The sequence below is a fragment of the Tachypleus tridentatus genome, chromosome 10 (genome assembly GCF_004210375.1).
Source record: "Tachypleus tridentatus isolate NWPU-2018 chromosome 10, ASM421037v1, whole genome shotgun sequence".
Classification (NCBI taxonomy): domain Eukaryota; kingdom Metazoa; phylum Arthropoda; class Merostomata; order Xiphosura; family Limulidae; genus Tachypleus; species Tachypleus tridentatus.
The window spans coordinates 66,045,867-66,058,819 of record NC_134834.1 but is presented as its reverse complement, the minus strand read 5'-3'; the positions used below and the strand labels follow the sequence as shown (position 1 = coordinate 66,058,819).

The following is a 12,953-nucleotide window of genomic DNA, read 5'->3' as shown; positions in this document are numbered from 1 at the left end:
TCAGAAAACAGTATGTAGTAGATGGTGTTGAAGATTAATACAACACGTTTTGTTGTATTAAATTTATTATATATATAATAATAGCAAGAATTGCAGCAAAGCACACAGTTAGCAAACAATTGGGAACAGATTAAACAACATTAACCCAGAAAACTAAAATATGCGAATAAGTTGCGCAATGCACTTCTATTTTATATGTTAGCCCCTCTGCTTCGATTGTTTCATTACTCCCAAAATTCAAGTCAGCTTTTGACCTCAGTTCTTACATAAAGCAATATAACTTTAAAAACTGATGTCGGGACTTTGTGAATGCCAAGTTATGAATAAGTTTTAATCAGCATACTTACCGTCAAGTTAACTTTATCACTACATAAGACTTTATGATTAAACTTCCTGTCTTACTGGAAGCCAAATCTTTACCCGGTGAGTAGTATTCCTAAAGAAACCCTATAGTGGTTTTGCACGTGTCTGTACTTGTCAGCAGACAGGTTGACATCAGTTTTGTGTACATCTTCAACACTGTTAGGTGAGCTGCAGCTCCCAGCCTATACTAATTCCCCACTACCATGCTTCATTACGGATGTTGTACACTGACCATGATTAGTTTCATCTCCAACTTTGGTCATAACAGTTTGTAATCCAATATCAATCTTTAGGTTTGGTTGCCTCTTCTCTGTAGCTGTTTCAGAGCAGCCACTTTTCCACTCTGATAATTTTCTGATAATATATAATTTACTCTTATCAAAGTATATTTCACTCTTGTATTTTCAGTAAGGTTGTTGAAAGATTTATTCATAAGCATTGTCTATCTCATAAAAAACAGGCTCGGCATGACCAGGTGGGTTAAGGAGTTCGACTCGTAACCTGAGGGTCTCGAGTTTGAATCCCTGTCGCACCAAACATGTTCGCCCTTTCAACCGTGGGGGCGTTATAATGTGACGGTCAACTCCACTATTCGTTGATAAAAGAGTTGCCCAAGAGTTGGCGGTGGGTGGTGAAGACTAGCTCTAGTCTTATACTGCTAAATTAGGGACGGCTAGCGCAAATAGCCCTCGTGTATATTTGCGCGAAATTCAAAACAAACAAACGAAACAAACATAAAGAATATATATTGTGGTAGTTAACATCACCTTTGAAGATTTTCAGTTTTCATCTCAATTATTTCCACTAGTGACAGTGTCATTTTCACGCACACTCTTCAAGGCTTATAACACAGCTTGAACATGAATTTGATGCAGTTTTCATGGAATGTCCTTGACTACCTGAGCCTTTGGTTCTTGCATACAAGTCGTTCGAAAATGTTCGTGAAATCCATAACTGAACTTACTCACACTAGTATTAATATGTATTGTATAACTTCCTGCACACTATATAGGTTTTATATTGTAAAGTTGAATAACGACCAGTCACTGTCTAATCTATTAACACATGACTGCACTCTGGTGATGCTTATTTTCGCGCGATAAAGGGGTAACATTCTATGGTATTTATCTTTTATACCCCACTTCCTCACCGTTTCCATAATTATTTGAAATACTGTATTTCTATATATCTACATTAAAAATGACATATTTCAATAGGTATTTTAGAATGTTATTGTAACAACAAAAACATTACATTACTCAATATGAAGTCGTATGTGAAGCCTAAAAATAAAAAAAAAGTTATAAAAAAGAAAGATAATTTAAGGGTTAAGGAAATGAACTAAAAATATAGGATAGAAAAGAACACACATTGTTCGATGTAACACTGAAGAATCACAAGGAACAATTACAGTTTTGAAATATTTCCCAAGACGAAACCTAAAACTAGTTCTCCAAATAACTGGATTATTAAGGAAATGAACTGAAAATATAGGATATAAAAGAACACACATTGTTCGATGTAACACTGAAGAATTACATGGAACAATTACAGTTTTGAAATATTTCCTAAGGCGAAACCTAAAACTAGTTCTCCAAATGAAGTGGATTATTAACATCCTTGATTTCAACTCCGTTCAAAAGAACTGTAAAGTTATATCATCAGCCTTAGTCTTGTCTGATATTTCTACTGAACAACCAAATTTGTATAATACTTAGCACAACAAAAGAATGCAAAGTAAATAAGTTAGAATTACATCTTTTTCATTTTACATAGTAAAATGAAGAGTAATTTCTTATGTTGGTAGGTATGTTATCAAAAGTTCATTATGAACAAGTCATTCTGGCAGACAAGACTTAGGCTTGTCTGTTTTCTGTCTTTGTTTGCATGGTTTTACATACAAATTAAGACAGATTAGTTTGTCTGAATATAACGTAAGTAGAAGAGAAATAACACCGATACTATTGCTTAAAAAGCTAAACTAACGAGGCATTGAAAAGGCGTATGAATTAATTTTTTTCTACTTAGGGACTTTAAACTCCGATGAAATGACTTAAGAAGATATAAAAGGACACTGCAGTGTAACTTGGTATATTATTATATTTTCTTAGACTTTAGCAAAATTGAATCAAGCATATGGCATCGAAGATTTCTTTAGAGAACACCATCGTAGACTACTTCTTATAGTATTGACTTCCAAGTATGTTGTTTTTGCTAGACAATTTTCTTGTCATTCGCAGTTCACTGCTTTATTACTAGTTCTAAATAAACGAGTGAATAACGGTCGAGTACGTGTGTAACAAAACACATTATGATAATAGGTAGGCAAAAAATAGACCAATGTTCTATCGAAACATGTAGTACGTTCCACTATCAACAAAACTTTTTCTTACGTTTATAAATCGCTGTATGCCTACCTATTATTAAGAGAATAATACTTTTTTACGAACGTAATTTTGCTTATTAATTAAGGTGCTAAATAAATATCCTCAAATTATTTATAATTTTAAAGTTTAATAGCTTCTTACCTAAACGTAATAGGAAACGTAATAAGAGCTTAAAAGTCTTTGCGTTTGTTACGGTATACTAAATTAGTTTCAGTTATTCAGTAAGAAAATTACCAAGGGACTTAACTTGGAATGGACTTGTTATCAAGTAGATATATATATCCACACCATCGTGTAATGAGACTCAAGTGGAGAGAAGTAAATAACTAGGTACTTAGCTTAGAATCTTTCATTCTTAGTTAATATGCATGTGGTCATTTAGAGACTTTAATTTTTGGATTTCAGTCGATTTTTTTTTCAACAAACAAATGTCTTGCGACTTTTGTTAAACTAATTGTTGTAATTACGTGCGTGTTTGCTATTACTTTTTTACATTGGAAAACTGCCTTTCCTTGACCTTCAAAGAAACATTTTACTGACTACATAAGCTAAATATTTCGATAATTAAAGAACCTAAGCGAGGCGCCAATGGTTAGTGTATGGACTAGGGTTCCAAATGCCACGAGCTCAACATCTCTTGCTACTAAACACGCTACGCACTTGCAGCTGTGGTTCCGTAATAAGAGCAACAGTCGATATTGCTGTTGGGTTAAGAGCTGTCAAATTCCCTTACCTCTGGTTGCCAGTTTGACATCAGAGAATTGTGTGTTTCTGCCTCTGGTTTACGAGGTTTATTCTGTGTTACATATTATAATTTACCTCAGATGAGCTTCAAATTTATTGTGTTATGTATTATAATTTCAAATAGCCTGAAACTGAGTTATATATTTTACATTTTGTTTTGGAATTTCGCACAAAGCTACTCGAGGGCTATCTGTGCTAGCCGTCCCTAATTTAGCAGTGTAAGACTAGAGGGAAGGCAGCTAGTCATCACCACCCACCGCCGACTCTTGGGCTACTCTTTTACCAACGAATAGTGGGATTAACCGTAACATTATAACGCCCCCACGGCTGGGAGGGCGAGCATGTTTGGCGCGACGCGGGCGCGAACCCGCGACCCTCGGATTACGAGCCGCACACCTTAACGCGCTTGGCCATGCCGGGCCATATATTTTAAATGATGATTTGGGTGATTCAAACGCAGCAATAATTTTAAACTGCAGTTATTATGACTTAGGTGAGAATCACCTTACTTTGTCTTTTATATCCGTTTTATCCAACCTTATAGGAAAAATGACACTGCACCCAATGTTAAGATGAATGTCTAATCCCATTTTCTTTTAAACGTTTTTCACAGAGACGTAAATCTTGCTCCCAAAACACAATAAGCGCATAAACTGAAAATGATATCAAATTCAAAGCGAATAAGAGAGAATGGAAATTTAAAGCTAAGCTAACTTCCAGAAATATAATATCTTAGTGAAAGTAGAGAAGATTAAAAATGTACAATCTTTAATTGTTTTAAAGAACTTAAAGAAACAGAAATTTATAACAAAATAACTATATTTATTTAGTTTTGTAAATCTGAATTTTAATGTGTTTCTTATCTTTTCCTTGCAGATACGTTGTAACGCTACATCCTTTATTACCGAGGATGACAAAAAAGACAGCTATTTTTGCCATCGTTATGGTTTGGCTAAGCAGTGCACTCTTGTCCTTACCGACTCTGCTATACTCTACAACTGTTAGCTATACTTATCAAGACGGGACATTCAGGACACTCTGTCTTCTTATCTGGCCCGACGGCCCCACAGGAAATTCTGATTCAGACTACATGTAAGTGTATAAATATATATATATTTATATATGTATACAATTATTTAAAAAGGGATTCATTTATAACTAGCTGAAATTTTTAGTTCAAAGGCACTTTTACTACGTGACTAATATACGGACTTAGGTTCCTTTCAGAAAATACATAAATGACGCTAGATGTAACTGGAGGGGAATGAATTTATTTATTATTTTCTGAGTTGTTCTTGTTTACAAAATTACGTTCATAACATTGATAACATAGACCTGCGAATTAAATTTTAATAACAGCTATTTTGATTTCAATAACAAATTTCGAAAATAATATTCATTTTTTATATCACGTAAGGATTTGTTTCACCAATCAGGAAGAAAAAACACTCTACTTGAATTAAATTTACAATGAATGAACACAAATATAACAGAGTATATGTTTGGGTCATTTAATCAATTCCTTGTTGCCATGGTGACTAATAACTAATATTGAAAGGAGAAAAAATAATGTCACATTTCACCCACATTTTAAGTATAACAAACTATGGCCTAACTTCAATGAAAATGATTCAATTATGTAAAAGTACATATGACGTTTTGTGAAAAATGTGACCGTGATGAAGAAAAAATTATTATTTTTTGGATTCAGAATACAAGAAGTACTGTAGAATATGTAAAAATGTTAAGGCAGTAAAACCATTAAAGACCAATGCAATTGTCCATAGTGTGTTAAAGTATGACATTCTTTGCTTTCAATTAACTTTCTTCGATGAGCGGCAAATTTATAGGGTTTCTCGTGGTATATGCAGGGAAAAGCTCAATTTTGGTTTGCTGTACAAATAAAACAAATAATATGTTTTAATTAATTAAAGATACTAGCTAAGGTACCCCTACCCTCGAAGGAAATTATGTAAGTTCATGATTAATGAAATGTTATCTTAGAACACATAAAGTTGTTTCCTTTATATATATAAATTCTAAAAAATCAAAATATCTATAAAAACAGCAAAACACAAAAGGTGAAACCATAACTTTGAATGTATCTCCTAATGAACAAACCCTTATATTAAATTTGGTGAAGATCCATCGCGACTCTCAAATTACGAGTCCAGTGCCGTAAACACCTGGCCATGCCAGGCCGAAATTTTGAGTGTATTTCTCTATATACCTAATGAGCCTCCGTACCAATGTTGAAGAAAATCCGTTCTCGCAAAGTATTTAATTTTTGGAAGTGTTATTGTATAGTGCAATTTATCTATTTATTACTTGAAATCACTATATTTTACTGTTGTAATCACATTTCAAAGTGTAATGAATATTTAATGTTTTTATTAATAGTTGTATCTACAAGCTGCTATTCAATAATCTCAAAATATCAATAATTGTGAATATAAAGCACTGCTAAAAGATTCTAGTAATTTAACCAGACTGACCTCCATCTAAAAGATGTTAGAAAAAATGAAAGTCAAATGCTACTGCCAAGTGGGGCCTTTCTTTTAGATCGAGAGTTCCACGTGACGTTATTGTTCTACAAAGTAGAGGCAAACATTAGATAGTTCAAAAGTGCACCACTGGAGTTTGTTTGTTTAGAATTAAGTACAAAGCTACACAATGAGTTATCTGCGCTCTTCCCCTTATTGCACTTTGTCACGTTATTCGCTCTCTAGTGGCACGCTCCCCAAAGACACAGCGGGATGTCTGCGGACGGACTTACACCCGTAGAAACCGAGTTTTGATACTTATGATAAACTTGCTTAATCGTGAATACTAACCTGCGACACATTATACAATAAAAAATCTTATACAATAAGAATATTCGATTCTCTCTAGTTCTTAACACGATATTACGTTCTACTTCATCGATAACAGTCAATTTTATAATTTCGCTTCAGTAAAAATGAAAAACAAAATTTCTGAAAAGTTAAACTTAATATTTAATTCAAAAGAGTTTAAGTATTTGTACAGCGTATGAGTAAAACTGTTATCTTGTTTCACCGTATTTCGTTATTTTTATGTAATTGAACTTATTGTAAAGAATACCGTATAAACTGTTAACGAGTGGAACCAAAAGCAAATAGTTCAAAAGTGTGCCGCCAGAGAACAAATTGTTCTACAAGTTTGAGCCAGGTGAGAGTAATTGTGACTTACAGCTATTAAACTCCACAGGAAACATATTGCTGCAATAAATACACTAACACTAACATAACATTTTGTAAAACGGTTTTCTAAAGATCGGTGGAGTGTCGTCTTATGTAGCATGTCACATAGAATAAGATTAATAAACCATTTTCGAAATGAACATAAAACCATTGAAACTTCAGGTATCTTTTATTATAATCATGTTTATAAGCAGTTTTTCAACTATAAAACTACGTTTTCTACCTCCCACTAACACAGCTACATGTCTGGGGACTTAAAACGCTAGAATTCGGATTTCTATATTTGTGATGGACACATGACAGATATCTCATTGTATTGTTTTGTGATTAAATTTAAACAAAACTATGTTTTCCTTAAAAGAACTGTTTGTGTCGCTTTATACATAACTATGTTTAAATTATTTCACTTAGCATATTACCTTACTGTTTTGCAGTTTGACGTTGTATTTTGTATATATAACTATACATAGATTAGACTGTCTTACAATTAAACTGCTTTGATCATATTCGGCTTTTAAAAAATATGTCCATGTGTTCGGGCCCGGCATGGTTAGATGGTTAAGGCACTTGACTCGTAATCTTAGGTCGCGGCTTCGAATCCCCGTTACACTAAACATGCTCGTCTTTTCAGTCGTCAATCCGTTATAATGTAACGATCAGTTCCACTATTCGTTGGTAAAAGAGAAGCCCAAACGTTGGTAGAGGGCGGTGATGACTAGCTGCTTTCCCTCTAATTTTTTCGCTGTTAAACTACGGACGAGTAGCGCAGATAGCTCTCGTGTACGAAATTCAAAACAAAACAATCATTCTGTGAGGGACGAAGAGGACGTGATTGTTATTTTCTTTTATATTCAATACTTATATCAGCTTTGCAAGCCACATTATAAATTTAAAATGCAACGTCTTTATGACAAGAGATTTTTAATAGGTGTGGTTTATTTTATGTTGTGGTAGGAACCCGCGACCCTTAGATTATAAGTCAAGAACCCTAACCACCTGGCTATGCCGGGCCAGTTATACAGTCTCCCTTCGCGTTACACGTGTGTAAGTATAATCAATTTTTTAATATAATCGGCAAAAAAGAAAATGTTCAAAAATTTTTAAATCTTTTTCTTAAAGAAATGCAGAGCTCGTTTTCAAACGTCAGTGACGTAGGTGGCGTGCTTTGTTAATGTCAGCGAACTCTTCTGTTACGATCGTCACATGGTCATGCAGTTGTTCTTTGTATAATTTTTCAACACTCACAGTGTATTACTTTTATTCAAAATGTCTGGAAAGATGTCATTAAATGCAAGTAGTACATTCAAGACAGTATTGAAAGGAATTACTTTGTACACAAAGTTGATGTTTTGAGGAAGTTTGATGCCTGTGGCAAACTTTGTTCTGTTACTAAAACTTAGTTCTACAGTGAGAACAATACGCAATAATAAAGAAAACTAAATGCTAGTGCTAAAGTAGCTACATCTCTAAGTGCTCAAACATTGTATTTTCATAGAAGTGAGATAATGCTTAATATGGAAAGACTTTTGAGTGTATGGATTAAGAACCAGATTCAACGTAATGTGTCGTTAAACAAGATGATAAAACAGGCTAATAAAAAAAATTTGTATGATGACTTGATGACTGAACAAGGTGCTAATTCGGAAAATAAATCATTCTTGGGAAGTAGAGGGTATATAGGTTCAGGAGGCTAATTAACCTCCACAACATAAAACTGAGTGGTGAGGCTGCCAGTTCTGATGTAAAAGATGCAAGAAGATACCACAGCAAACTCTGTAAAATGATTGATGAAAGACTTACAGTACAGTACAAACAAAGTATTTAAAGTGGGTAAAATTGGACTGTTCTGGAAGCGCATGTCAGATAAAGCATTTATTTTTAGGTAAGAGAAGTCTGCATCAGGGTTCAAGGCTTCAAAAGATAGTATGATTCTACTTGTGCGTAGCGATGGTGTTGGAGTTTTTAAATAGCAAACAACTCTCAAAGTATTCTTCGTCAAAAGAGTTAAGCCTACATCATATCAAGGTGATAATGCTTTCCATGTTCATGAATCACAGGATGAGGCAGATATCAGTACCAATATTCAGTTTCCATCTCATTCTCTGTATAAAATTTAATTATTTTTGAGTACACACGGTTACTTTGGTGAATAAAACTACTAAACTATGTTAATTGCATTTAATATATGTTTATCAATGTTTTATTACATTTATATGTTTGTTTTTATTAGTTTTGTAGAAGAAAAACACATACATTTATAACATGGGAATCAATGTGAAAATAACATTCGAGATATGAAATTTCGCACTATAGAAGCTTTTTTTAAGCATACATCCGTAACGCGAGAGTTAAATGTACAAGTTTTTTTTTCTATAGAAAGTGAGTCAGCGATAACGCATGAAACAAATAGTTATATCCATTGTTTCTTGTAATTAAGCTTCATTAACTGTATTGGCTAAAATGTTTCATACATATGTATTGTTATTTCAATTTACCACTTATATATACATATCTATTTATTTACTCTTTTATATATATGTCTCTATATAATTAGGCCTAAATGAATCTCTTAAATTAGCCGAATTTCATTACACATTATTGTTTGTTTGTTTTTTATTTCGCGCAAAGCTACACAAAGCCTATCTGCGGTAGCCGACCCTAATTTAGCAGTGTAAGACTAGAGGGAAGGCAGTTAGTCATCACTGCCAACTCTTGGGCTACTCTTTTACCAATGAAAAGTGGGACTGACCGTCCCACGGCTGAAAGGGCGAGTATGTTTGGTGCAACGGTGATTTAAACCCTCGACTCTCATGTTACGAGTCGAACGCCTTAACCCACCTGGCCATGCCGGGCCAACATTATTGAAATTCCTGTTAAACATATCGATATCAACCATTGGTTTGGTTTGTTATGAATTTTGTGCAAAGCTACGGGAGGGATATCTGCGCTAGTCGTCCCTAATTTTGCAGTTAAGACTAAAGGGAAGGCAGCTAGTCATCACCACCCACCCCAAGCTCTTGGTCTACTCTTTTACCAATGAATAGTGGGATTGACTGTTGCATTATAACGTCCGTACGGCTGAAAGGGTGAGCATGTTTGGTGTGACGAGGATTCGAACCCGCAACCTTCAAATTACGAGTCGAATTTATCCACCTGTCCATTCCAAGCCCGATAACAACGAAGCTACCCATATGATGAATCAGTGCATTTCTAACTTCGTATTTTTTGTAATGTTTTATAATCATAATTTTACTACTATATATTGTTAGCTTATTGTTCACTCGGATAACGTTTAGTTTTGACCTACGTTGTGGTTCCTTTTCATCAAAAATAATAATTGTGCAATCTAGATTTATATTTTCATAATTTTCGGATAGCAATTTATATACAGCTACAGCGAGATTATTCTTCTTTAGTAACTGTATAAAAACTTTTAATACTAAAGTTAACGTTTTCATAAATCCCATTTCACACGATTTTTTTAGTTCCATATTTTGGAGATCTTAGAAAAGTTGGTAAAACCTATAAGATTAAATGGTCCGGCATGGCCAGGTCGTTAGGATGCTTGACTCGTAATTCGAGGGTCTCGGGTTTGAATCTCCGTCACGTCAAACATGTTTGTTCTCCCAGCCGTAGAAGAGTTATAATGAGACGATCAATCCCAGTATTCGGTGATAAAGGAATATCTCAAGTGTTGGCGGTGGGTGGTGAAGACAGACTGCCTTCTCTCTAGTTTTACACTGTTAAATTAGAGATGGCTAGCGCAGATAGTCCTCGTGCAGCTTTACGCAAAATTGAAAACAAACAAACAAATAAATCAAGTTTGTAGGAAATGAAGTACCTAAAAATAATCTTGTATGTCGTAGGAAATTTTATTGTAAAATAATGTCAAATAGAAAGAAAATCGCTTATGAAACGGTTTCTAGGGGGAAATGGTAAGATATAAGTAATTCACTATTCCTTATAACTAAAAGTTTTGCAGTAATGTTTCCGAAAGGCTTTTAATCTGAATGTGTAAAACACATCATGTGTAAACACGTCCATGATATTTATTTCTTAGATAGCAGATCATATCAAACCACGGGTTCTTCTATGAACGGTTGTCACTGTATATACCGTTTTTATTCGTTTATAAGACGATTCGCTTATAAGACGGGTCCCAACTTCACCTGAGAGATTGTCGATATTCTGTTTAGACTCGTTTATAAGACGAAGGAAGGAAAGCAGGTAACGAGAGAAAAGTGAAAAAAAAATGGAAATTAATAGAAACCTAATTTTGGGTTTCGTATACGATATTTCGATTTCAGATTAGAAGGAGAAAAATAGAAGAGATAGAAAAGTGAAAATAAATGAATAAATCCAAACTCGGTGTTCAAGCGTTTAATGGAATTTCATCAACTATTTTATTTACTGTATGATAAATATTCATATTTAAAACACATAACAAAGAACAATTTAACGCACAAAACTTATCACAACATATTTCACTATCAAAGTACGTTTATGCTAACTTTTAAACCACATTTCTTCAAAGTATTAAAAGAGTTTACGCAAACTGCACTTTAATAGAACACAGCAAATCAGTATTCAAGTTATGAAATTCAAAAGCCTTCAAATTATTCGTTGTCGCTATCTCCAAACAGTTCATAAAACTGCTCCTCGGACAATCCATCATCGTAGAGGTCACATTCCTCCGTGTTCTCCACAATCACAGATCTAATAATAACAAGATAGTTCACTTCCCTATTTTCACTGTCTGAAATATCTGCACAGTTCTGAGTGAACTAAATTTATTTTCTATGTCTGTAGACCTCGCCTATAAGACGGGCCCCCCCAATTTGAGCCCGAAATCTCGAGGAAAAATCCCCGTCTTATAAGCGAGTAAACACGGTATAAGAAAAGTAAAAGAAATATCACCGAACACCCGATGTGGGGCTTATGATCGAAACGTTTATATATTAGGAAATACTTAAGGGTTTTGTAAATCACAGATCTCTTTATCTTGTAAAGAGACCAAAACTAATGTGAGGAATTAATATAAAAGTCAGTTGCTTACAAGTGGCACAGAGGCATGTCTTCAGATTTACAATGCTAAAATTAGGTTTCGATACCCCTAGTGGGCAGATAGCCCATTGTATTCCCTTCAGCTTAACTTCAAACTAACAAATATAAACAGTAACTATATATATATATAGTAGTTTTATTGGTAAGAAAAGTAGCACTCAGAAAAAATGCGATATTTAACATTTAATTTAACGGTAGAAAACATTTGTTGAATTTCTAATGACCTTTCAAGATAAGCTAATTATCATATACTAATTAAAATATAAAATACATCAGAAAAGAGCAACGAAACCGTGATACTTTTTGAAATAATTTTTGTTGTGCTTTTTGTTTGTTTTTTGAATTTCGCGCAATGCGACTCGAGGGCAATCTGCGCTAGCAGTCCCTAATTTATCAGTGTAAGACTAGAGGGAAGGCAGGTAGTCATCACCATCCACCGCAAACTCTTGGGCTACTCTTTTAACAACAAATAGTAGAATTGACCGTCACATTATAACGCCCCCACGGCTGAAATGATGAGCATGTTTAGTAAATTGGTTATTCGAACCCACGACCTTCGGATTATGAGGAACAGTATTAGTAGATTGGTAGCGTTCAAAACATCCACAAACAGTCTGTTTGTTTTATAAAATATGTTTTACTTATACCGAAACGAAAAAAAAAGTTTGTTGTATAGCAAATATATCTGTAATCCCATTTCTTTGCTGTATTTTTTAAACAGAATTGTTTATTATTAAATAATGAAGTAGATATGAAATGAGAATTTTTCAAAGGAGAGAAAAGTCGAAATACTGCTCTTTTCAACATAGATAAACTAAATTTAGGAGATTGAAACTGCCTAAAATTGTGTGTGTGTGTGTGTGTGTGTTTTGTTACAGCAAAGTCACATGGAGCTATCTGCCGAGCCAACCGAATGTAATCGAACCCCTGATTTTAGCATTGTAAATCCCTAGACTTACCGCTGTGCTAGCGTGGGTGTCTAAAAATGTATTAATTTTTATTAAATGAAGTAATAAAAAAGTGAATAAATTTGAAATAAATATAATATTAGAATTTTTTATATATTTGGGAATTATGCAATATATGAATTAGTTAGTTATCACCAGGAGATTCCATCAAAGAACACAGGGCCGCAATCGCTTGCGGATTCTTCAACAGGTATTTAAGTGAGTAG

General features: G+C 34.0%; 1 protein-coding gene across 1 annotated transcript in view; it reads left to right on the top strand.

Annotated features, from left to right (window-relative positions):
• Positions 1-12,953, top strand: part of LOC143228093 (tachykinin-like peptides receptor 86C) — a 77,565-nt gene that overhangs the window by 29,471 nt on the left and 35,141 nt on the right. Inside the window, exon 2 of the mRNA XM_076459420.1 lies at positions 4,371-4,586. Coding sequence (XP_076315535.1) covers positions 4,371-4,586 — 216 coding nt within the window. The remainder of the gene's footprint in view (positions 1-4,370; positions 4,587-12,953) is intronic.